This window comes from Nuphar pumila, chromosome 3, assembly GCF_984573655.1.
Source record: "Nuphar pumila chromosome 3, dmNupPumi1.hap1.1, whole genome shotgun sequence".
In the NCBI taxonomy this organism is placed as follows: Eukaryota; Viridiplantae; Streptophyta; class Magnoliopsida; order Nymphaeales; family Nymphaeaceae; genus Nuphar; species Nuphar pumila.
In genome coordinates, this window is record NC_143251.1 from 22,330,004 (window position 1) to 22,356,734 (window position 26,731).

At 35.4% G+C, this 26,731-nt stretch overlaps 2 protein-coding genes across 4 annotated transcripts in view; both read left to right on the forward strand.

Moving 5' to 3' along the window:
* LOC149842266 (SET domain-containing protein) overlaps window positions 1-11,425 on the forward strand; it is a 48,710-nt gene extending 37,285 nt beyond the window's left edge. Inside the window, exons 5-11 of the mRNA XM_090000622.1 lie at window positions 1,752-1,884; window positions 3,226-3,302; window positions 3,395-3,592; window positions 3,774-3,963; window positions 9,410-9,597; window positions 10,675-10,769; window positions 10,870-11,425. Of these exons, the coding sequence (XP_089856748.1) occupies window positions 1,752-1,884; window positions 3,226-3,302; window positions 3,395-3,592; window positions 3,774-3,963; window positions 9,410-9,597; window positions 10,675-10,769; window positions 10,870-10,987 (999 nt within the window). The 3' untranslated portion in view covers window positions 10,988-11,425. The remainder of the gene's footprint in view (window positions 1-1,751; window positions 1,885-3,225; window positions 3,303-3,394; window positions 3,593-3,773; window positions 3,964-9,409; window positions 9,598-10,674; window positions 10,770-10,869) is intronic.
* Window positions 11,426-14,573: 3,148 nt separating this feature from the next.
* Window positions 14,574-26,531, forward strand: LOC149842267 (uncharacterized). 3 transcript variants are annotated; one of them, XM_089999036.1, is made up of 6 exons: window positions 14,574-14,800; window positions 15,441-15,555; window positions 15,895-16,638; window positions 23,595-23,790; window positions 25,376-25,433; window positions 26,108-26,531. In XM_089999036.1, the coding sequence occupies exons 1-5, from the start codon at window positions 14,724-14,726 to the stop codon at window positions 25,399-25,401; spliced, it is 1,158 nt and encodes a 385-aa protein (XP_089855162.1). In that variant the 5' UTR covers window positions 14,574-14,723; the 3' UTR covers window positions 25,402-25,433; window positions 26,108-26,531. The 3 variants fall into 3 exon arrangements, with proteins under 3 accessions (XP_089855162.1, XP_089855161.1, XP_089855163.1); XM_089999035.1 differs by having other exon boundaries at window positions 14,622-14,800; window positions 15,892-16,638; XM_089999037.1 differs by lacking the exons at window positions 23,595-23,790; window positions 25,376-25,433; window positions 26,108-26,531 and having other exon boundaries at window positions 14,622-14,800; window positions 15,892-16,754.
* The last annotated feature ends 200 nt before the right edge of the window (window positions 26,532-26,731 follow it).

Consider the following 26,731-nt stretch of genomic DNA (forward strand, 5'->3'; position numbering starts at 1 on the left):
CAGTGAAAATGACAAAAATACCCAAAATGGGTATTACCTATTACAACAGTGTAAAATATATATGTATACATATTTATATGTATATATATATATATGTACATACACATATATAAGTATATATATGTATATACAAACATGTACAACTTAACATGCTAGTCTACTCTCCCACTTCAGTTTGAACCAGTCACATAGATTGCTGATAAAATGAAAATATCAGATATATATATTGGAAAATTGATTTAAATGGTAAAATATCACAATATTTTCAAAAAAATTTGTATATCTTCACTTTTACTTTTTTATTTATTTTCCATATCTTAAATATGTTTTTCTTATTTTTTTATATTTTTACTTATTTATTTTATTATATTCTATGCGTGCATTGTATTATCCTATGTCACACGGACTCGGTTAAGGAGGTGCCGCACCCGAGTCGACACACCCCGACACGGGTGCGGACTCGGGTGCGGCTTCGGACTCGGCCAACGCCGAGTCGGACTCGGTCAACGAGTCCAGGTCGAGTCCGTCTATATTTTGGACTCGGTCAACTTTGACCGAGTCCAAAAATGTCCCTAAAAAATCAAATTTTTATATTTTTTATTTAAAAAAATATATATAAAAAGAGGCACAGACTGTGACTGTGCTGCAGTCACAGACTGTGACTGTGCACAGTCACAGACTGTGCAGTGTGCACAGTCACAGTGTTGTGGACTGTGCCTGTGCACAGTCACACTGTGGCATTTTAAAAATAAAATAAAATAAATACATTTTGTGCATCCATGCGACTATTGAAGAAATCCAATACCTAAAGAAAAGAATGTTTCAGTTAATAAAAAGGCTTCCATCTCCATGATATTTTAAACTAGAAATTATTTAACACACTTAGTAAATTTTGAGAAGATGAATCACAAAAATCTCACATAACAGGAAAAGTCAATACCGTATAAATGTTTTCAACAAGCTCAATAAAATTATAAATATATATATATATATATATATATATATATATATATATATATATATATATATATATATATATATATATATATATATATATATTTTTTTTTTTTTTTTGCCGAGTCCCCGTGTCCAAAAATTTTAAAATTGTGCCGCACCCGTGTCGCACCCTCACCCGCACCCATGTGACATAGGTATTATCTAAGCATATTATTTTTTTATTTCTGCTATTTTTATATTTTCTTATATTTTTTAAGTGCTGAGATTTTCCCAAGAGTTATCAACTAAACCTATATAGATTTGTCTTGCCATGATAGAGTCGATTGAAACCAATATTTGTGACTGGTTTTAACTGTGGTAGGAAAAGTCTAGATTCGAGTCTAACGTTTTTGTGGTTCCACTGAAGAGGTAATTTATCATTTCTGTTTGAATGACTTAATCTGCAGCTAATACTTTCTACATATGCATGGTCACAGCAGGAGAAAGAGCTTGATAGTAAGCTATCACTTTTAAAGCACATTATTTGTGTATACAAGCCTACCCTTCCATGAAGTATTTAAGGCAGTTACCAATCCTTGCATATTTTTAGATTATGCGTGATGATCTTGATCACTAAATTGTGTTGGTACTTTATATTTCTTTGTCTATGTCGGTTGAGCAGCAGGTTATTATTGCTTTCTTTCTATTTTCAACTTCGTTTTATCTTTTTCTTTTCCTTTTTTTTATGCTTGCATTATAACTCACACTTTTGGAAATTTCAGGATTCTAAACTGTGTTTTTGCTCCAAATTGCAGTTTAACATATTGAAAGAGTTGGATGGGATTTCACCTGAGACAATGCTGTTGTTATGGAGTATGAGAGAGAAACATAATCCTACTTCAAAATTCAGGGTTTACTTTGACACATTGCCAAAGGACTTCAATACTGGTATGATACATTGAATTTTTTTTTCTTTGATATTCAAGGGTATGCAACTGCTGTCCAAATGCATTTCCTCAGTATGACTTGTTCAAAATCAGTCAAATATAGCCATGAACATATATCCTGCTGATTTGTCACCCTTATCTGATTGTCATTCATCTCTTATGTCATCTTCACATTCCGCATTGCACATTCCAAAGGCTCCAAATTGGTCAGACCTGGGCATTCCATAAGGCTTCAGAGTAGAAATTATGGATATGAGGGCTAGATGCAGATCATAGCAGAACAGGAAGTCTAGAACCATGGCAGAGAATCAGTCTTCTTTGATCTTCAAGGATATGCTAATCGTTAACATCATTGCAAATGCATTTCTCGTCTGAATTGCTCACACCACTAGAGCCATTAGATGTATATCTAGCTGGTTTCTCTCTCTCATCTTGCACCTCTTGTATCATCTTCACTTTCCACATCAATTAGGCTATAATGAGTCGGATATTCACATTGCTTTGACAATTTGGATTCTAAAGTGAAGGCATGGAAGATGGAGTGAGGATGATTTGAACTAAATGAACTTGTTTTATCCCTTTTGTAAAAATATGCTTATTGCATACTTGTTTTTCAATAAAAGATTTTATTTTTTATCTTTTTGTGTATGCCCTTAGTGGTACTTGTGATTGTACTCTTCGTAGCACTTGTGATTGTGTCCTTGTTGACACTTGTGATTGTGTATTGCACTTGTTGGTGAATGCTTTACACCATCTCACCCTGAACAAGGATTAGGATTGAATCTATGGGTCTGGATCAAGTTTACATTGTGTTACTTTTCCAAGCTGTTGTGAGCCTTGCCTACTGTTCCTTTTTTCTCATCTGCTAGCATTGATAGCTTGTTGTAAATACTTGACTTGAAAGAGTTGTCTTTGCTCTGTATTGATATTCAAAAAATTCCATTCGACTGAAGTACACTTTTTTTAAAAGGCAATATGGTGTATTCTTCATGCATTGAGCCACACATTTTACATCACTATACTGGACTCAGTTTTATTTTCTTTTACAGTGATGAAAATACCTATGGCTTGTACTTTCATTTGGTTAGATTCTCTCTACTATCCCCAAATATTGTGTTTCTCCAGTGAAGTTTATTATGTGTATCAAATTTCATAATAAAGACAATATAGGGGATTGCTGGAGACATCCTCTTGGAACTGAATCTCACTCAATTCAGACTTTAATATCTGGCCTTTTGTTTGATTGAAAGGGCTTTTCATGAGTGGTGGGGATTTTCTATTGTTATGTGTTTCTTTTTCAATTGCTTTTTTGTATGAGAGACATTCATGGATCTTCTTTCAGGGCTAAGTTTCGGGCTGGATGCTCTTGCTGCACTGGAAGGAACTCTGCTTCTCGAAGAGATCTTGCAAGCAAGAGAGGTCATTATGATGCTCTCATTTCGTTTATGCACTTTTTCAACAGAAAGTTCACATTGCCTGATCCTCATGTTGACTTTATCATTTCGTTTCAGCACCTAAGGAAGCAATATGATGCCTTATGTCCTCCTTTGTGTGCTAGTTATCCTGATATATTTAGACCTGAGATGTATACTTGGGATCAGTTTCTGTGGGCATGTGAGCTGTGGTACTCTAACAGTATGAAAATTATTTTCACTGATGGCAAATTGAGGACATGTCTGGTACCTGTTGCAGGATTCCTCAATCATTCGGTATGTTCCTTCAATAATTTGAATGATTATAGCATAGGTTCACAATTTTGTTTCATAGTTGTGTATTTCAGTTATGACCCACATATTGCATTATGGTAAGACTAATACTGAAACAAGATTACTGGAAGTCAATTATTGCTAGCACAGCATTAAAATTTTGCTTAATGTTTATGTATTGCAGTTATGGCCGCACATATTGCATTATGGTAAGATTGATGAAGAAACAGGGTCACTAAAGTTTTGTACCTCAAGGCCATGCAAGCGTGGAAAACAATGCTATTTAAGCTATGGATCATTTTCTGGATCTCATTTAGTTAACTTTTATGGATTCTTACCAAAAGGCGACAATCTCTATGATGTAATTCCACTGGGTAATATTCTTGCTTTTACAATCTTTATGAATTGACATGTCAATGATGCAAACGGCGAAATTATCTTGGAATTTAATGTTGCAAATGTATGTCACTTGGTTATTTAAGTGATTTTTGTATATCTACTTATCAGATAATTCACTAATCAAGATGGTCATAACTCATAAGATAAGAATTAAGTGTTTTTCATCAATTTCTGTAGTATAATGATTTTGTAAATGCCAGGGGTTGTCTGCTGTATAAAAAACAGGCACGAACCTGGTTATTTAAGTGCTTTTTGTATATCTACTTCTTTCTCAGACAATTTACTAATCAAGATGGTCATAATTCATAAGAATTAGGTAGTAATATGCCAGGTCGTCTGCTATATCAACAATAGTCATAAAGGGGGAATCTTACACCCAGCCAAAAATTAGAAATTTATCAAATTCAATTGCAACAAACCATCTATAGGATGTCCTCATGATATGTTTCTAAAGATTGTGGGTTGGTAAACACTAACTTCTCTTCAATCTTTTAAATCTAGAAGACAGATGAATCCAAGGGAAACTTTTGAACCTTGTTAATTTAATAAACTGGTGGAAGTGTCTTATATCCATGGGAATTAATGATGAAACTTTTGATTTTCGTTGAGTCCACCATGAAAGGAAATGTTGGAAGCAAAGAAAGTGTCAGAGAAACTCAAACTTTAATCCATTCTACTCATTACATCTTTGAAAGAAACAACATTGTTCAGAGAATTCCCGGGTTGAGAAAATATTGAACCTATTTATTCTTTATTCCTGAATGGTCCATGTAACGACCACAACTCATACCCCTTAAAAAGTGTGATTTTTTTTTAACAAGTGCGGAAACAATTCCAGAGACTCTGGGCCTTTAGAGTTAAACACAACCACCACCAACACCAAAAGAGATCTTATACTCATCTTTCATACCAAACCAAAATCAAACCAGACTTTATTTATTCAAATGTAAAGAGTCTGAGACATAAGTAAATGAAAGTAAGGAAAGCAAAAAGAAAGACAAAAGAAAAGAGCCGCGCCATCCAAAGAATCTGCCATTTAGTCATGTGGTCCTCTCGTGACTCTTCTCAAAAGCAAGTCCTCCCTATTAGGCATCTGAAACTGCGAAAAATACAAAAAGTAGGGTGTCAGAATCCAAAGAATTTTGCGTACAGGTCCCTCTAATGAATCAAACAAGTAAAATGAACATAAATAAGATTCATGCAATATTTTAGAGGGACATAAATATATCACATTCATAATTTAAATAACCATTCATGCAATAGGGAGCATTTAATAACAACAGAGATCATAATATAAGCATTAAAGACATTTAACATACATTAAAGAACAACATCATGCATTCATCAATATATCACAATTAAGGGAACAAGTAAAATATGCATGATCTAATGCATAGTAGAAATATGAATGATTTCAATGCAATGCATGCATAATTTATTATCTTTTAATCAAGTCTTCTTTCATATGCATGTTCCTATTAGGATGCACACACATTTATGTTCCACTTTTTATTATCATTGCCCGCAGATACTCAAAACGAGTAAAATCCTCGAGGTCAAGTTAGGTTCCCAGGGTAACTTAGCACACAATTTGTATTTTATTACTGGGTTCCAAACTTAGCCCTCGACCGATATCAGAAAATAACACCATCCATCGGAACATTAGAAATCAACATCTAATGTCAGTGACACAAGGGACATCAACATCCACAAGTGCCACTTTTATTGGTATATCAAAACAACAGCTGTGTCTACACACCACCCCAGACAAAGTGACGTGCTCTCCTTAAAACCGTGGTCAGGAGAAGAACCTCAATATCGGGTTCAGGGGCAACAACAACGCACACGGAGTTTTAGTATCCTCACGGTTTCCCCAAAACTGCAATATCTAAGATTCTCATACTAAAGAATGAACATCAAGGAAACATAAATTACATTGTTTTTCAATTTCTCTTATCTTGTTATTAATTCATTTATTTTAAAATTGCAATTCAACATGCAAAATTAATAATATAAGCTTACAAATCAGCATGTCAAGCTCTTCACGGGACCGCAGCCTGTGGCATCATGGAACAATGCAATAAAAATAATAATATCTCATTTGATTTTTGCAATGCATAGAACAACTAAGACAAAGAACAACACATGGTCAAAGCTCACACGACCCAGAATGATCTATTTGATCATCAATGCATTCATATGCAAAAATCACGAATAACATGCCATTATGCATTCTTTTCCATGCTTCTCAATGCACATTCATTTGTAACAACTTAAAGATGTGCATGAAATAATAATATACATATGCATGAGTTCACAACTTCAATTTGAATTTCATGCTTTCTAGCATACACAAGTTGATATCCCATGCATACTTTCATTTAGTCCATGCATTCATGTAATTTCATGCTTTATCTTACATGTTCACGTGACATACATGATTTCATGAAATCACACATCTTAATCAGCATGAGAACATTCAAGTGAAGGTGCACATGCCAATACATCGAGTTAGAGTATGCATGCGTATAAGATGCAACCTTGCAATATTACCTTGATCCAACATATTATATCAAGTCAAAAGTTTCCTTCTTTAGCATGAATAAGGCTAGACTAATAAAAGGAAACAAATTATGGGTATTATCATGCAAAGATGACCCTCATTATTTTTTTTCTAGATTCACGTAGGCACATGAAATGAGTATAACGAGAGTTTGCATATTCTAGGTTGACCCTCATTTAAACATGCATTTAACACACAACCAACTCTAAAATCTGAGTGTTTCACACTTAAACAAATCAACCATCTTGCTCAAACAAAACATAACCCTGCATTTGTATATGTATCTACATATATACATATGTATGCCCTGCACAACGAGAATTGCCTTTGGGTACTTTGTAGAACCTGTTAGTTGAAATGAAAAAGGCAAGGTGATAGCTATAAGTATCATAAACCTTTTTGTTGTTTTGATTTGTTTTGATAGAAATGTGATCAAACAGTTCTAAGTCTTACGTGTTTTAGTCGAGTACATAGGATTTGTATATTATTTCAACTAATGACTAGATTATCTTTTCTGCTGATAAAAAGCTTATATGCATTAGCATTATATCTGTAGAATACAAGTTAGGAGGAAGGAAATTTTTTTTTGGATGTAACGAGTGAGATCCTTCATGAGACAGTTGTTAGTGCAGCTAGTGTATGTCTAGCACACAGCCAGACCCATCAAGCTTGGCCTGTCAGGCCGGCCGAATTCGGCTGGCCTGACAGCCAGCCTATACAGGAAAAGAAAACCTTTCTTTATGCATCAATTCAGCATACAGTCACGTGTGAATCTTGTAAGTATTCTTAACACATATTTGGAACACATACTTACAAAACTTTCAAAAAAAAAAATCTAAAATACACAGCACATAAAACTTTTTTTTTTCTTGAGAAGAACCAACTACACCCAGCCAACTCCGACCCAGTCGGCTGGGGTTCGGTTCAGGCCCAGCTGGACCCAACCAGCTGGGTTCGATCTGGACAGACCTGGCAGGGGACTACCAGGTCTGCCAAGTCCAACCACAGGCTGGTCTGGGCCCGGCACGGCCTGGCATGCCCAGCCGAGCCACTCGGCTGGGCTGCCAGGTGCCCAGCCAGCACCCTGCTGGGTCTGGTTCAGCCCGACCAGACCCAGCCACACCTGGCAGGACCTGGCACGTCAGGCCAGATTCGGCTGGCCTGACCGCCCGCCCACCAAGGGTAAAAAAATATACTTATATTATTATTATTTTTTTTGAAAACATAGAAACCCCTTTTTTTCTATAATACCATGAACCAATAGGCCACCAACACAGATTTTTTTCGTGAACACGCATGAAGATAAAATATTATAACATGGGTTTTTTTCGTGTGCATCCAACGATCCAAAAACATGAATCATCCATGGATATCGATCATACCATAATATCAACCCTTAACAAATTATTTGTACCGTCAAACCCATGCCTTTTTGGCATAAAAATACACATGTACAGAATTTTTTTGTTGCTAAGTGTATAAAATCGAAAATACCTCCATGAAAAAGGATCTACAAAACTTCATCCATGTATTTTAGAGTAAATAACTTAGAGTAAATAAGTAGATTAACTCTTCTCCCATGGATTTTTTCTCAAAAACATCACATGGAAATCCAATCCATGTTCTTCTTCTTACTCAAAACAAAAGAGAAAACCTGTACTTTTGCGTGGATTGAGAAAAGAACAAGGTTGAATGGTGGAAAAAATCGTTGGATGATAGAAGAAGATGGCCTTCTTCTTCTCCTTCCTCCTTTTTTCCTCTCTTTCCCTTTCTTTCTCTTTTCCCTTCTCTCTCCCTTTTTTTTATTTAAATAGTGAGTGGGAGAGGGGGTGACGCACCCCCCCCCCCCCTTCTCCAGCCCTCTCTAAGAGGGTTTCCAAAATGATGGAAACTCTCTCTCCTCCCTCTAGTTTTCTAATTTTTTGGAAATACTACCAAATGTTGACTTTTCAAAACAAAAACTTTCAATCCTTTTAAAACACTTTACTAACCTCTCTTAGGCTGGAATAAGGACTCTTTTAAAGAGTCTTACTCAGCCCTAAAAATTTGGAATTAGTATTATTTATTTATTTAATTAATTATTAAATATTAATTAATTAAAATTATCTAAAAACTTTCAAAAATAGCCAAAGTAATCCTAAAGGATTCTTAACTATAATAAACCCCAAATTAAGGCTTTATATTGAATTTAAAACTGGAAAAACGTTGGGTTTGGATTTGGATCCGGATCCAAGATCTAAACCCATACCCAAAACGAAAATTGGAGCAAGACCTGGGTCAAATTCAGATTTAAGTAGGACCTACATAGAACCCAAATCCATAAAAAATCGGATTCTAGGCCTTGGATCCAATCTGATCCAACTGTGGATCCATTTCGACAAACTGCTCAATTTTCAGGAAAACGCGATTTTTGGGCCAACCGGAACCCAAATTCAGGAAAGTAAAACACCGTTGCACTCAGAATTTTGAGACGCATCCAACGATATATTACACACATAAAATTCTGAATTCCGCTCGAAAATAACCTGAATTTTGCTCGAATTTCGCTTGAATTTAAAAGTAAAAAATAAAACTTTTTCTCACGCTTCGTTTGGCTCGCCTCGACCTTGTCGATGAGACCTGGGTCAAGCCCAGACTCAAAGACTTCAGTCTAAAAATCGAGCCTCAAACGATTTTTCTCCCAGACTTAGCCAAATTTTCGAAAAATCTAAAAATGGCTAAGTGTGAAAATACGCGATATTACAGTCCATGTGTTCCTCTCGCTTATTGCAGATACCTAATATTTGACAGGCACACATGAGTGTGTTCCTGTGTGCAGTAGGGAAATTGATTCTATCATGTTCATGTCTTTTCTTTAGATATAGATACCCCTGAAGATGCTGATGGTACTGACTGGAGTACCCATATGGTTCGTGGAACAAGGCTTTCCAGATCAGACAAGCTTTTTCATAATGGCTTGCCATCCCGTCTGTTGCTGCATCTACGAAATGTCATGTCAAAGAATGAATGTGATCTATCAGCAACACAAACTCTTGGAGAGGAGCAGGTGAGGGCCCTTTCTTCAACACTTCTATTTCCTTGTCTTACACATTTAAGATCTTTCCACCAGCCCATTTGATTTTTCATAAACCGTATCCCTGAGGCAATGCTTAAAGTGTGACATCAACAAAATTCTTGCATGCCACTTTATTATGACTAGCTTTTTGTGGATACCATGTATGAATGATCGTGTAGAAACTAAATAAGGGCCAGTAGTTAACTAACCATAGATTTCTAAAGAGACCAGTTGAAAGTTTGAGAAAAAGCTAAGCAAAATTTTCATGATATAGTTTAGTACTGATTTAAACTGTATGGTTGTTTGGAAGGTGGAGCCCTATTACGTATCAGCCCTGTCTTACCGACAAATCTATCCAATTCAAGTCATGCATAATTAATTGCAATTTTGATGACCATCTAACTACTGTTTTATTCAACCATATGTACTACATGTGTGTGCGCCTGTGTGTGCATGCATGCAGAAGAGTGTGTTTGTTCCTCAAAATTGCTTTATATCTGGAATGTGTGAGATGGGTCATCTCTAGGGGTGCACAACAAGCCAAGCTAGCTCGGGCTCGGCTCAAACTTGTTTCGGTAGATAAACGACCCGAACTTGATCAGGTAATCAGGCTCGGTTGAGCTTAATTAGCCCGATTAAGCAATATAGCATATAAACAATTTATGTTTGCAAAATAAACACATCAGAAGGCTTTGCTTAGATGGGTAAGGTGTTAACCCTTTTCCAAGGAGGCGGGTGGTTCAAAACTCACTTACACTTTTAACTTTTTTTAAATAAAAAAATGCTTGGCTCGAGCCGAGCTGAGCCAAGCTCGAGTTCAACTTGAGCCAAGTTTGACAAAAGTTGTTCAAACTCAAGTTCAACTCGAGCTGAGCTTGAACAACTATTTTTTTAACAAGCCGAGCCAGCCTAAGCTTGGCTCATGTGCACCCCTAGCCATCTCCCTTTTGTCGTGGGATATCCTAAATGAGGCCTTCTGGCTGTTACTTTGCCCCCAACAATCACACTAGAACCTTTTATTTTCACATATGCGCAAGTGCATCAACCAATCACTATCTTTCGTCACAGATAAGGCTGGATATTGAAAGGGCTGTGCTGGAAACAGTTATGTCTATCTTCAGTCCTATGATGGACGCACTTAGTGGAGTGGATGATTTTGAAAGGTACAAAATTCCCAATAATCTCTGCATGCACTTGTCTTAGTTGAACAACTGAAAAGGCATGAAAGCAAAAAAAATTGCTACTTATTGCTTTTCTTATCAGGGAAACCACTAGCTGGGACGTGAGGTTGGCATTGAATTTCAAAGATTTACAGAGGAGCATCGTCTCATCTGTTCTGGAGGCCTGTTCAGCTGCACTGCAAAAGTTGGATGGTATATGACCCAAGTTATTAGTGGAGGTTTCATGGAATGATCTTCCCGTGTAAGGACAAGCTAGAAGAATTCTGGATCGCTAGCTACTCCCAAGAATTCTTGAAATGTGATAATATATGCCTAGTCATGGGTGTACTGCGGCCAACCATAGTGGGTGGTTATTATCACACCAGCAAAGAGTCTTCAGTGCACTACTGTCAGGGTTTTATTAAAATCTTATTTGGATATTGAGAACTTTTGACATTCGGTGGATTGTGTATGTTGACTCGGACAGTGGTTTTTTTTTTCTTTTCTTTTTCCCCCTTAAATATTGCTCCAACCAATTCCACCAAATTTGGGTGCGTCTTTGGATCTCATTCTTTTTTTATGATATAGATTATTAGGTAAGAGATAACATCACGGTTGTGAACTTATGCCGACATTTTTAAATTAACAAAGTGCCCCTTGCGATATTCTTATCTGCTTATTAAATAGTATTTTGGTTTCATATTTCAATGTGATAATGCAAGCACCACCACCTTCTTACTTTGTATTTCGACGGGAGAAGCAATAGTGAAGTTAGGAGACGTCATGCTTTTAAATTTTTTTTTTTGAAAGGCAAGCTGGGGTTAGGCAGACCCCTACCAGTTATACAATTATATCATTGGGATTTGAACTTGCAACATTCCAACACAAGGTGACGTGCACTAGCTTCTCCTACCAGACAAGCGGAGCCCCGGTTGGTCATGCTTTTAAATTTTATTCACAAGAAAATGTGCAAAAACTTTACCTTTGGTTTATTGTTTCAACATGGTTGCAAAAGTTTCTTCAGACCAAATGGAATGAAAAGTGGAGTTGGCATTTTTCTTTGGAGGCCCAAAATGACTTGACATCTCTATTATTTTCCTCGGGGCATGTTTGCGTTCTGTGAAGACCGAGAGGTTTCTGTGGAAATGCAATCCACTTTTTCTGCGGAGAGGAATTTATTTTCGACGGCCACCTCCAACTTTCCACTGAAATGCTTCCCATGGGGTGGGGTGGTCGGACTTGTGTTCCTTTAAGAAGCATGTGAAGAAGTTGTTATCACAGAAAACACCAAGCAAATATTTCCAGTGATGCTGGTTGTTTACTTTGCTATGATTTCTTTTCAGATGAATCTGTTGTCTCTGGCCATGCTAGGAATTCTTATGCTTGCTGATGTGCCACACTAGCACCACGTCAGCATGCCTGTGCCACATCAGGTCATCAGATCTGAGATCCGAGGCATTTAAACACACCCTTAGGGTTGCATGGCAGACATCTATCATACGCCATAAGCTCTTATATTTGAGCAACTTCTTGGGTGGCTGAGAAAACATCAATCGAGCTTACCACCTCCGACATCTTCTTGGGAGGCTGATGTTATTCTCAAGTCCCAACTACAGCGACAAAAGTTAAAAAACGGCTGTTAAGTAGCAGTTAGTTTTCACGAAAAGCAAACAAAAAATGATTGTACTGTAAGGTAAAAATGACACGTTTCTCGAAAATGTCTCACAAATTTTGAAATCTACTTATGTTTAAATTTGTAAATATCTAACTTTTTTTAGGATCTTTTTACCTTTTGCACAAGCGAACTTCTTGATGTTCGTGCGATATATTGGTACGTCCGCTTGGTATCGCAAACTCTCACTAAAAAGTAGATTCACACATTTTTTTTTGCAAACCTCATAAAGTTTTCATAACCAAAATTTTGAACCTCCTATAATTGAAACTTGTTTATAGATACTGTATTAAATTAGCATATATGATATGATATTTGTGACATACCATGTGAACCACCCTTAGTAACTGATTTTCAAGGAGATCTGCAAATCTATGACGATCTGTGCATATAATATGTTGCAAAGTTCACAATCAAATTTGCGAACTTCACTAAAACCTGTGTTACTTTACAAATACCATATTAAATTTACATATATATTACGACATTCACAACATATCATGTGAACCTCCTTTAAAAACTGATCCTCAAGGAGATCCGCAAATATATAGCAATTTGTGCATATAATATGTTGTGAATTTCTGTAAAGTTCACACTCTAAATAAGGTACTAATTTCGCAAATAAGGTCATTGCAAGTATGCTATTTATAGAAAGAATTTTTAAAACAACACAAATAAGGTCGTGCCAATGTTTTAAAAAAATGCAAAATTTTTGCTTGTTTGTGGATTTTTGCATGATCATTAAATGCAACCCTTCGATTGTTTAAAAATTGATTGTCTATAACCCAAGGCTAATTTTGAATAAACCAGATTCTTTTGTGTGTGGTCCTAACGTGCTTCTCCTTGACAACAATTTTCGATCACTAATTCCAACTTTTTTGATGAATCATCGGTGGTGGTTCATTGTCAAACTTTTCAGAATCAACAACGGAAGATATTTTTTTATTTTTTTTAAATGGGTATAAGTTAGTTATTTTGTAAAAGAATTGCATAATTTTAAAGTTATCTTGGAATGTTCAATAACTTATTATCATTTGTGTGTGAATGTCTTTTGTATAACTAGTTCCTTAACCATTCATACTTTATGTATCTTGTATTATAATTATGATTAGGAAATACTAAGTGTTATTGCATGATAAGCATGCAACAACTTGCCTGACAACCATCCATTTTAGCATTTCTCGAGATGGGTGCAGTGTTCATCTCCAGAAATGTTGAGATGGATAGTCAAGAGTAGTGGAGCTGCATGCTAAGCATGCTGCATTTCTGCATAAAAATGACCTCTAAAAATAAATCCATCTAAAATCATAAGAACATAAGTTAAAGCCAAAAAAAAAAGAAAAAAATATTCACACTACAAGCAACTGCTGCCAATTTATGATGATTTAAAAAATTTTATATTCATAATTTTATTTGCAAAATATTGATAAAAATTAACCTTAAAATATAGTAAAAAATATGAGTACAACAACATATCATAAAAATTATTTGAAAATATACAAAAACAGTTGTCAACTTCTTGTGAGAAATTCAAGTTTTTTAAAAATTTCTTTTAACATAAAAATATTGGTAAAAACAAAAAAACAATAATTTGGAAAAATATAAGGATGACTTAATTAAAAAATAATTAAATAAACATGAAAATCAAAATTTTTAAAATTCACAGGAAAATAAAATCACAATATGGACATTTAAAAAAGTATCCGCATATTTGTCAATGCCTCAAGTGGGATTTCCATCTTTGGATGGTTGATATCTATCGAATCGTAACAAAAAGAAGGATGGTGGGTAAAAGTCTTGAAAGAGTGTTGGGCTAGGTAATCTTTTGTGGTTGTGGGTTGCGTGTTTGGAGTAGCAGCGAATCCAACCCTGTGGCGTAGTGGGCTGGGGCTTTCGCCGCTTAACGTGTGATTAAGGTTCGATTCTCATGAGCATAACTTTTCGTGCAAGTGAGTGTCGGGTGCACTATAAATCGGAAAAAAGGTGAGGGTGACAACTGACAAGTCTCAGGTACAGAAAGATTGACGTAACGCGTGACCTGAGCGTGCATGAGCTTGAGGAAGGGAAGGCGGGGTCCACCCGCGTGGGGTGGGACCTCGCCAATGACCACCATCCGAAGCGCGGTGGCGATTCCCGGGAAGCGTATTTATCAGGCAAAGCTCTCTCTCTGATTTCTCAAGGGAAGCCTGTCTGTTCGGGTGCTTTGGTACTCGAGCAGACGGGTTTGGTTTTGTTGCTTTATATTGTTATTGTTATTGTTATTGTTATTGGTGGGGAGGGAGGAGATGGCCAACCAGTTTGATCGATGGCAGAAAGATGCCTTCTTCTCTGCAGCAGAGGAGGTGCAGGATTCGGCTGATATGTACGTCTCCTTTTTGCTTCTTGAAACGTTTTTCTTTTATTTCTTTCTTTGGTTGGCATAAGGATTTTTTTTTAATTTGGTTTGGTGTTGGGTAATCTTGGTTGAGTTCTTTCGATTTGGTTTGCGGGGGTTTGTTGTTTTGGCGGGTATTCTTTGTCAGTTGCTTCATTTTCATTCTTTTGACAGGGGAGGGGTGTGTTTGTTGGGTAGTTTTGTTTGTTGAACTTTTCAAATTGGTCACTCGAATTTGTTGTTTTTCGGGGTTTTCTATATGTTATATATTTGTTTTCTTCTTCTTCTTCTTCTTCTTCTTCTCTCTCTCGTGAAGTTTTCTTTATTTGCCAATGGTTTTTGAGTTGTTTCTTTTGGTTTTACTTTGGATGCACTGTTTGAGCGTTATCGTTTTTTACTCTTCTGCTTGTATCGTATTAGTTTTCCTTTCTTTATATGTTGGTTGAATTAGTTTGCTTCTGCTTCATTGTTATATTTGGACATATATCGTTTCTCGTGTGAGTTTTGTGATTGCCTAAATTGGGGGAGAATATCTGGTCTGATTTTTATAGATTCTTTATTTAAGTCTTTATATACGAAGTTGGCTGCTTAATTTCTTTTTTCCCCCCTTTCTGGGGTGGTGTTTTAGAATGGAATCTGCATATAGAGTATGGGAACGGGAGCAGAGAGAAGGGTTGAGTTCAGATGATTGTGATGAATTAAGAAGGGAGCTTCATACTGCCCTCGGTACCACTAAATGGCAGGTTGATTTCTCGTTGTTGTTATTGTGTTTTCAACTTTTAGCCATAACCATTTTCATTTTTTGCGTTAAGATTAAACTTTCTTTTTAATTTTTTAAAAAAAAATATATTGCTTGTAAATCATTCTCATCAATTCTGGAAAACCTGGCATTTTCCTTTTTTGCTCAGTTGTTTTTAACCTAACATTGTATTTAGAATTTTAGAAAATGTAGAAATTGAAGGAATTCTTTTTAGTTAGATTTGGATCCATCAGTATGGTTTTGCTGGGAAAAATCATTTTTAGTGTTCTTTTTTAAAACTTTTATAAGGTAACCTCTGAAATTATTATGGTTACTGAAGCAGTTGGACGAGTTTGAGAGGGCTGTCAAAATGTGCCACCAAGATCACTGCGCAGATGATATTGTTGCCAGACATAATCAGTTTGTTGTAGCAATAGAAAGTCAAGTTTCTCGTATCATGAAAGCACTAAGGGACTCAATTTCTGGGGAGGGGAAGGAACCTTTCCAGTGGGTGCAGCTTGATAAAGAAGAAAGAGATGATCTAGCATTATTTCTCTCTGGAACTTCAGAAACTTTTCAAGACATAAAAGATGCAAATATCAGTTCAAGAGGTTCAAGAAAAGAATCCTTGCAAGAGAACAAGTGTACTATCTCTATTCCTGGAGAATGTAATATCAAATGTTCTGGCAGTAGAGAAATTCCACCTTGTAAAATGGGATTTAAAGAGGTTGCAACTATCAATAAAGATGCTAAATTTGTCGCAGAGCTAGCAGAACAGGAGATTTCTAAGACCATGGAAGAGACCCACTGTCCTGAGAAAAGACTGAATGGACTTCTGGAAACTCGGAGTTCATCTGATATTGGTGCTTGGAAGATTGTAATTGCTGATGAAAAAGTTGATAGGAAGGCATTGGACGCACATCCACAGGGAATATTGCGCTTCTGTGGCCTGCTTAGAAGCATTGAGTCCAGAACCAAATTAAACTTATGCAGGAACATTTTTAGAAAATGGAAGGTTGATTGTTACCATGAGAATACAAGCATATCTAGCTACCCTGATCTGAGAGTACCTCAGCAACTGAGTCAGGTACAGTCCTGTTAATGTTCGTAGATTCCTTCTACAGTCAACAATTAGGATGATATTTCTTTTGTCCTTAATTCTGTAGTCTATTAGCTGTATCCTATTTACTGCAAGGTTTTAAATGAGAGAGTTGGCTTGGGTTATGGTCCTTATGGAAGATTTCTGGGTTGATCTTCCTGGGTCACTTGCTTCTGTAGTGTTGGGCAACTCAGGTGTGCTTGGCTGTTGATCCATCTGATTCAGATATGCCTATCACGCTGAATCCTTTGACCTTACATCCAAAACAAGTCACGAATAATTTAGAGACTGGGTATCTAGGAATTAAGGAAATGGCAGAACTAAAATGATGCACCTCCACTCTTAACCATATTACTCACGAAGGCAGTTGTGTCACCTTCTGTACAATATATAACTCCTCATCAGAGCTGCACATGAGCTGATTGGAGCCCCAGACTGGCTATTTAAGCTTGGCTCAAGCTCAAACTGAGTTTGATTGGTGGTGTCAAGCTTGGCTTGGCATAGTAGTTATGTTACCGCGACACGACACTTCTTAGTTGTCAAAAGTTGTGCCTAGACTCCGCCTAGGCTGGCTAGGTGTAGGACCACTGTCTAGGCTTATGGGTCTAGGTGGTAGGACCTTGTTTTTATACCTAGGCGGTCCATGCCTAAGCCGCAGGGACATAGTTGTCATATTTTTCCAATTTTTTTTGTTTCTTTTCTTTTTTTTTCTTCTTCCTCCCATCCCAAACACTTTCTTTTTTTATTCTCTCATTTTCTTTTCTTTTTTACCTTATTTTTTTCTTCTTCCTCCTCCTTTCAACCCTCCGCTTAGTTGTCAAGGGCGGAGCCTAGGCGCCGCCTAGGCAGCCTAGCCGAGGTAGTCTCTCAGTCTGATGCGTAGTTGCACACACATATATATGTTTTATGTGTAATTGTATATAATTATATATATTAACATATCATAAACATATATTATAAATTTATAATATTATGTGTTTATATTATTTATAATTATATATATGTGTCTACTTAATTCATATATAATCTATAAGTGTATGAGATATATATTTGACTGTTTTTATGTAATATAATTGCTTTATAATGTTCGACAACATGTTATTATTTGTCTATTATTTATTGTTGATTGATTTTATGTTGTATACATGTTTGTTATTAATTTTAGTAGTTTGTTTACATATTTTGTTTGTTTTTAATTTTTTTTTATTTGGGATACCGCCTAGTCTGCTTAGGCTCTGCCTAGGCCTCTCCTAGTCTTTTTAGGGGCTCACCACCTAGCATCTTTGACAACTAAGCGGCACTTAGGGTGCTGTAACCATGTCAACACGGGTACTCTGTTAGAAAGTGAGTTGGAATACATTGGGTTCAATAATGAACCCATACATATGCACGTGAAGTGCAAATATACCCATTAAAGGGAAACAACACAAGCACATAATGTGCTAACCCATAAAACCCATAAAAAGGGAAAAATATGACATAAAGTCATAAGTTGCATATCATTGAAGAAACAATGGACAAGGGGTAAAAACCCCATTACAAATGGAGCATAAGCTCCCTCAAGTAGTAAGAAATACAAAGGGGGAGACCCCTATTTATAACACAAGAAAGGAGCCACCTAGGGGGCTCCCAAAGGAGTCGTTGGGAGCCCCCAACGATCACATTTGTGACCGTTGGGGGCTCCCCAACGACTCTTTGGGGAGCCACCCAAGGTTGCGCAAACCACGAAAAAGGAAAAAATAAAAAATAAATTTAAAAGGAAAATTACAAACATATTCCCAATAGAATATGCGTAAAATAGTGAAATGTCTAAACTACCCCTATGCCTATAAATAGAAAAATATATATTTTATATATATAATTAGGATAATACATATGCATATATACCATATATGAATATGTATTATGCTTTATATATATAAAATATATATATATATATATATTACAAATGTTGAATGATACATTTTAACACCCCCCCTCAAGCTTTGCGTGGGGGAACAAAAAGATTGAAGACGGCAAGAAGGAGAATCTCAAAGCTTCAAGAGCCTTCAGTACGAATGCCATTGTAAATGTCTTCCTCCAATGTCTTTATCGATGAGCACCTTCTATCCAAGGTACTTCTTTTCCTCTTATCTTCAGGATCCTGAGAAAAAACAACAAAAGAACAAGTAAACAATATCTTTGCACTTTACTCAAAAAAGAACATTCCTAACAAGGTGCAAAAATTTATGCATAATAAGATGGTTACCTTAGCATGAACCGAAGAAATTTAGAAAACCAAAAGTTTCTAAATCATACATCATGTTAAAACAAAATGAGCGGAAGCAAAAAATATGTAAAAGTAAATTGCAAGAATGCATAATGCATTCATAAGGTCCACCATTGGACAAATATAACCCCATAATGGGGAATAACAAAATGGTCCACTAAGGGACACCACAATAAGCCTACGAAGATGCATGATATACATAAACATTATTGAATGAGGGCCCAAAAAAGCCATAAAGAGCATATGCATATACTTATCATGAAATGAATTAATACTCAAAGAACTCATTAATGATCATGCTTCAAACATGTAATGAAGTGCCAAACAAGAGAAACAAAGTCTCCAAGCATACTTTAGGCAAAATAAACCCAAGAGTTCACAAGGTTTTAAAATCATTTATGAAAGACATACTTAATACACATTTTGCATATAAGGGTGGCAAAAACAATAAGCACTTAATATATAGATTAAATGCTAAGAAATCAACTTGATATGCATATCAAAAATATGATTTGCTTGAAAAACACAAGTCATGAATGAAATTTTGCAAATTTCAACAATAGTTTATCCATTACAAACATCTTCCTCATTAGTCCTCCAAAACCCATAAATCAAGTGTATAAGCTACTAGATCAAGAATATAAAGCCATTAAAGGCCAAAGACACACACAAAGGTGTGTAAAAGAACCTCTTGTCTACATATAATAATACTTGAAATAAGTGCATCTACGACAAGAACAAGAGAATACATGCCAACATGGACTAAAAAGTATCCCTTGTCTACGTAAAAAATACACTTAAAACCAAGTATGTTCAGCTACTAGAGCAAGAGTAATAAGCCAACCATGGGCTAAAACATAATACATCTCTTGTCTACATATGATAGCACTTGAAATGAGTGAAATAAGCCAACCATGGGCATACATCTAAAGCGACTAGAACAAGGACACAAACGCCAACATAGGCTAAAAATCACACACCATGGTGTGAATCAACGTGCCTTGTCTACATATAAAAACACTCAAGACAAGTGTGTTCAGCTACTAGACCAAGAGAGCAAAAGCCAACAAAGGGCTAAAAACACACGAAGGTGTAATAAAATTCTTGTCTACATATGATGACACTTAGATAATGGGCATAAAAGAAAAAGACTTTTGAGGCAATAAACTTGTAATGAAAATAAACCTCGAATAAAACAATACTCCTTTTAAAATGAATTCTCATAACAATAACATGCATGTAAAAAATATCTTCAACAAGATACTATAATCGATAAAATAAAATTCTTGAGAACAAATGTGTGAACATACACACACCAAGAACACTTAGAATACTTGTGCAAAATCACAAGAACACATGTGCACAACGAGCACCACATACGGAATCACAAATGTGCAAATGCACTCATAAGATTCATAAACAAATAAAAGGTTGGGCTATAATCCCAAAACATCTTGATTTTAAAAGTACCTTAAAACATTTAAGGTTTCAAATACCATATGTCCATCACATTTACTTAGAAGCATCCATAATATCAATGGCACAAGAACAAACTAGTGACACACTCATATACCAAATCATTCTAGAGTCCCAAGGTGCCCATAACTCACCTCAACCCCCATCTATAATATGGTAGGTGGACAATCTAAAAAGACATAACAACGAGTGTCACATTCATAATTAGAGATCATATACCAAATCATTCTAGAGTCCCAAGGTGCCCATAACTCACCTCAACCACCATCTATAATATGGCAATTTGGACAATCTAAAATGATATAACACGAGGTGCCCATAACTCACCTCAACAAACATCTCTAATAAAACAATAATAAGGCCAAAACAATGATGCATTAAATAACATGTGATGGACAAACATAAATGCCACAAAAGGGCAATAAACACATAAGGAATCATTTTCAAAATAAATTTTTTTTTTTTTACAAAGAGGACCGATTAACAAATTGAATCAAAGGTCCAATATAATCCATCAAAACAATTTTGCATAACCACAAATTATGCTTAATCTTCAAAAGAAGTCTTGTACACCAAAAAGGCTTATTATGCAACAAACATAACATGAAATATTAAGCAACATCATGCGTACGAACCGATTTGGAACAAACAAGCCTTAATTATGAAAGATATAAGGTGCAATTAAGCGGTGAAGTTGGTGAAGTTCGAAAATAACAAACTTAGGCCAATATAGGCATTCATAAAGATGGTGAAGTTCAAAAAACTTATGAAATCTACTATTGCAACTTAAAAATGATACTCATAAACAATCATGAGATCTCCATAAAAGAGTATATACTCACAAGAAGATTATAAGGACCGAAAGGCTCCTTAAGGAGAGCTTAAACACAAATAAAACTCCCAACGAAGGGGAAAACTTCATTAAAGTGGAAGAAATCCCAACAAAATAGATTCATTAACAAAACCTTATGATAAAATAAGATTGTACTATGGCATAAATAAAAATTAAACATTTATTGAGGGAAAAATTAAAAAACTCTTAGTTTTATCAAAAAACATGACTTAATAGATTCTTACCTACTCCTAATGAAATAAGTACGCAATAAACATTAGGGAAGATCATAACTTTTATAATGAAATATGCTGAAAAGCAAGGAGTGCATTAAGCACTTACAACATTCACTAATGAACAAACAAAAGGGCAAACACCCAAACCCACAAGAGACAACACAACATAAAAATATAAATATCTCTTATTGAAAAGAGAGAGAGCTGTTGAAAACATCCTTAAGAGTGTAAAGATGAAAAGAAAATCACCATATTCCATAAGACCATTTTAAAATTTAATTCAACCGGTATTATATATAAAAAAAAAACTTTCTTAATTAAATGTTGCTCATATAAAACGGACACATTGGGTAAGAGAACATAATATGGAATTTTTCATATATGACAAACAATTTTCAAAAAAGCTACATTTCACAAACATTTTAATCTTAACATACCTTTCTTTAAAGACTAAACATTCATATAAAGGTATTCTCATAAACAAGGTTAGGTTTAAAAAGTAGATTCAAAGTTCCAATGGTCATAAATTTTTACCGACCGATTAAATCAAGTTTTAAGCAATCATATATCTAATTTTTCGCAAAACAAGTTATCATTTAAAAATTTTCAAAGAAAAACATACGAAAAAGATTCAAAAGAGTAGTAAGTAACTCAAATTTTTATAAAAGGACTTAATGACAAAGAGCACACATAAAAAAAACAAAGAACATATTAAATTCTTCATACAATACTTCAAAGAAATAGAATGCATACCGAATAACTATAAGAAAAACAATAGAGAGAAATGAATACTTCACCATTTTTCTTTAAAATTCTTGAACACCACGCTTCCCCATGCACCAAAGAGCAACTCGATCTCAACCTTGCTCTGATACCATGTTAGAAAGTGAGTTGGAATACATTGGGTTCAATAATGAACCCATACATATGCACGTGAAGTGCAAATATACCCATTAAAGGGAAACAACACAAGCACATAATGTGCTAACCCATAAAACCCATAAAAAGGGAAAAATATGACATAAAGTCATAAGTTGCATATCATTGAAGAAACAATGGACAAGGGGTAAAAACCCCATTACAAATGGAGCATAAGCTCCCTCAAGTAGTAAGAAATACAAAGGGGGAGACCCCTATTTATAACACAAGAAAGGAGCCACCTAGGGGGCTCCCAAAGGAGTCGTTGGGAGCCCCCAACGGTCACATTTGTGACCGTTGGGGGCTCCCCAACGACTCTTTGGGGAGCCACCCAAGGTTGCGCAAACCACGAAAAAGGAAAAAATAAAAAATAAATTTAAAAGGAAAATTACAAACATATTCCCAATAGAATATGCGTAAAATAGTGAAATGTCTAAACTACCCCTATGCCTATAAATAGAAAAATATATATTTTATATATATAATTAGGATAATACATATGCATATATACCATATATGAATATGTATTATGCTTTATATATATAAAATATATATATATATATATATATTACAAATGTTGAATGATACATTTTAACATACTGGTACCTGGACACGGCACTTGCCGTGTCCTATATTATATTATATTATATATTATATATTTAATATATAATATATATTTTAGATATATAATATAAATTTTCAGTATATATTTTAGATATATAATATATATTTTAAATATATAATATATATTTTTCAATATATATTTAGCCGTGTCCCCGTACCCACATTTTTTAGAATTTCCATGTCGTACCCTCCCGTACCCGTACCCACACCCATACCCAAGTGACATAGCATAGTAGTTAGTTGACATATTTACCTTGCACCATGGTGGTAATTCATTTTTAACTTTAATTGAGTTCCTAATAATCGATTATTTTTTCTGCTCTCTTTTATGATATGTTTTTTTTATTTTTGTTATTAGCTAATTATCTAAAGAACAATATGAGTTGGCACCTCATCTCATGTCTGTTGCAGTGTCCTCAATGCTATCATGCCTGTTTATGCAATAAGTCTCTTCATAGACTCTTCATTGAAAAGTTGCCCTTAAATTTTCCAAAAAGAAGAATGTCATGATGGCATCTATATATATATATATATCTTTTACAAAATCGGTGATGGAAAGAAATATCTGTTTGTTTTTGGTATTTGATAGGGAATGAGTACATTCAATGAAAGGAGCAGGAGTTGTCTTCATAGCTTCAGGGAAGATGTGAAAGCTTCTCATGGTAAGCAATTCCTTTGGCGTGTTGAAGGATTTCGGCGGCAGTTGAAAAGCTCAAAATATTATGTTCAGTTCAGCCCTTCCCTGAAACTTACTTTGATGATTCTGCTAGCTATTCTGTTTATTGGTAAGTTGGATATGTCGGACTTTTAAACTCATAAGTTTCTTGTCAGATTTAATTTCTTCATTATTACTCACATGTATGTGTCTGTGCGTGTGTGCATGTGCGTTCATATGTATATATGCATGTGTGAGTGTGTGTATATTGTACAGTCAACTGTACATATTATCTAGTTAGAAAATCATAGGAACAATCTGTGTTGACTCAATCTGAATCACATGTGCATTTAACATGGTCAATTTGCTAGGAATCACACCTTAGATCATGTTACTTAAGTAATGATATAGTGTGTGTGTGTGTGTGTGTGTGTGTGCTTAATGTATTTGGAAGTGTGGCACTAGAACTTGCCATTTGTTTATCAATCAAATGAATGTTGGCTCAAGATTGATGTAGGGCATATTCACTGCATGGAACAAACTGTTGATTAAACCTAAGCATTTTACCAAGAGTCTAGTGGATGATCCATGGGAGGCAGACATCCCACCATCAGGTGATATGAAAGTCCACATGGCTTTGACAGAGAGAAGGTTGGGAGGAAATGAGAGTCAAGGCCTCCCTTTTTACACTGCCATTATAGTTGTTGGACAAGATGTTTCATATAAACTATGAAATATCAAATTCAAGATGCCAGATTATTAGAGTGTACTCTATATGGAAAGAGATGTGGCAGTGCAAGCATCCAAATGGCCTAAAGAAACTTGAGGTGTGAACTTGGCGTTCTTGATGCTGAATGTGCCCTTGGGGCACCACACCACCATTTATGAGGATGAAATCTATTGATTAAAGACTGGCATATGTTTTGTCAGGCTTTCAACAGGGTCATTGCAGGAGTGCTTCACTTATTTCGCAGAATGTCAAAGTTGTAATCTAATGTATGTACTTGGCTTTATCTTGGTATTTATGTTGTTTTCTTTACCATGAATGATAGGCACAAATATTGATTTTGTAATAATATCGGCAAGTATTTTTCTTGATGGAATTAAAAGAAGTGGTTTTCCTTTGGGAAATTCAGGAACTTGGAGAAAAGCGAAAAGTTAATTTTTAAATATAGGAAAACATTAGAAACTAACAAAAAAGGCCAAAGCAGTTAAGAAATAGGCCATTGTTGTAAATTCTCAAAAAAACTTGTATATTTAAAGGTTTTTGAAAAGTATAGTTTGGATATCTATTATAACATGTTTTTTTCAGTTAATTATTGCCATATATTCATTTCACTTTTTCTTTAAACTTATTTTGATAGTTTTCATTTATTTTGTTTCCAAAAAAATCATTAAAGCATGATAAATTGGAAAAGATGTCTGATAATTGTAACCATGCTATTCATGCATGAACCATAAAAAGAAGAGGAGGTTTTCAGATGGTTATGCTCTCAAGTGTCACATCCTTGTTTCTTTACAAAATGATGAATATCATCTACTTTACCTCTTTCTCTTTATTATAAGATTTATGGTGCATGATGGAATGACGAGATTTGTATGAAGAAAAAATAGTTGAGCACCATCATCTTGAACCTTTTAGAGTTTTTGAATTGCTAACGTAAATGGGCTTGGCACAAGTGAACTTAAAAACTTATTTTGATGTCATGTTGCAGCCTCAGTTGCGTTTTGTGCAGTCTAAGGAATATCTTATGGTGATGGTTGGTGCCACAGGTAACTCTCTGTAACTGATGGTCCATTTTGTTTGTGTGTTTGAAATTCAGAGTTACTAGAAGCTTTTTAGATAGGTGGGAAGCACGCTTTCTGGAAACTCGATTCAGAAGCGCGATATTCCTTACTTTTGAAACTTGATGAGAATTTTGATTCTCCCATGCTTCTTATGTGTCCTCTCACATTTATTTTCACGTTTTCTGTGTGCTTCCTCCCATGCTTCCCACTCACTTCCCATGTGCCTTCTCCAAATTGGTAACCATCATATTTTTAGATTTTAACAAAAAATTGATTTTTATACTAAAAAACCACGAAATTGAAAAATAGTCATTTTTATTTGCTTTCCATTCGATCCCTATTTCACTTCCCATTTGATTCTCATATCCCTTCCTTTTAGATTCTCATTTCGTTTTCAAATCAATTCTTCACTTCCTGTTTCTGCTTCTAGTATTATTTTTTTTCTTTTGCTTCTTAGTATGGCAACCTTGGTTTGGATTTAGGAAATTTGGTAGGATTGGAATTCAATTCCGCTATATTCTTTGGTCATTAACCACAAAGAGGAATTTAGTTGAACTGGATTCCATTCGACTGAATTCCCCAAGTTGGTCTGTGACTACAATGGGACGTCTTGTAGCGTGCTCCTTTCTAGTGAACTAATTGAGTCAAGAGCTTTTCAGCAAAGGTGCGGAAACATGCGGTGTGGGTGTTAAGGAACGACACTTCGACCTACTGATGGATCAAAGAAACAAGCACGAAAAAACAAAAGGAGAAAATTAACCACACATGAAAACAAAGATTTTACGTGGTTCAGCAGAATTGCCTACGACCACACTGAGCCTTGCCAAAAGAAAAAAAGGCAGCAGGTGAGATTTCCTGCCTGCTGTGCATTATCTGTTATCCATATGCAGATGGTGTGCAAAAGTGAGGCATTCTCTCTCTCTCTCATTAGTATGCCTTAATTAGTGCAAGTGTAAACCAATAAATGGACAAATATTATTTTCTACCACGTGTCTTTATCAACAATCATTCGTTGTTTCATATGGGACATGATTATATGTAGCTTTGGTATCATAATTATTGACATGGGCTGTTGTTCATTCACCTGTTTTGCCTATAACTGCAAGTCTCCCTTCATTGATTACGTAGCTACTTGATCGTGGTTTTGGTGATCCAAGAAGACTTGGGCCTGTCTGTCTCTCTCTCTCTCTCTTACCATATTCATTCTTGTTTATGGTTGATGTGTTCTTATGTGTGGCCGAATCCTAAACCACCATATGTTTGAGAAATTGGTAGCACGTTAG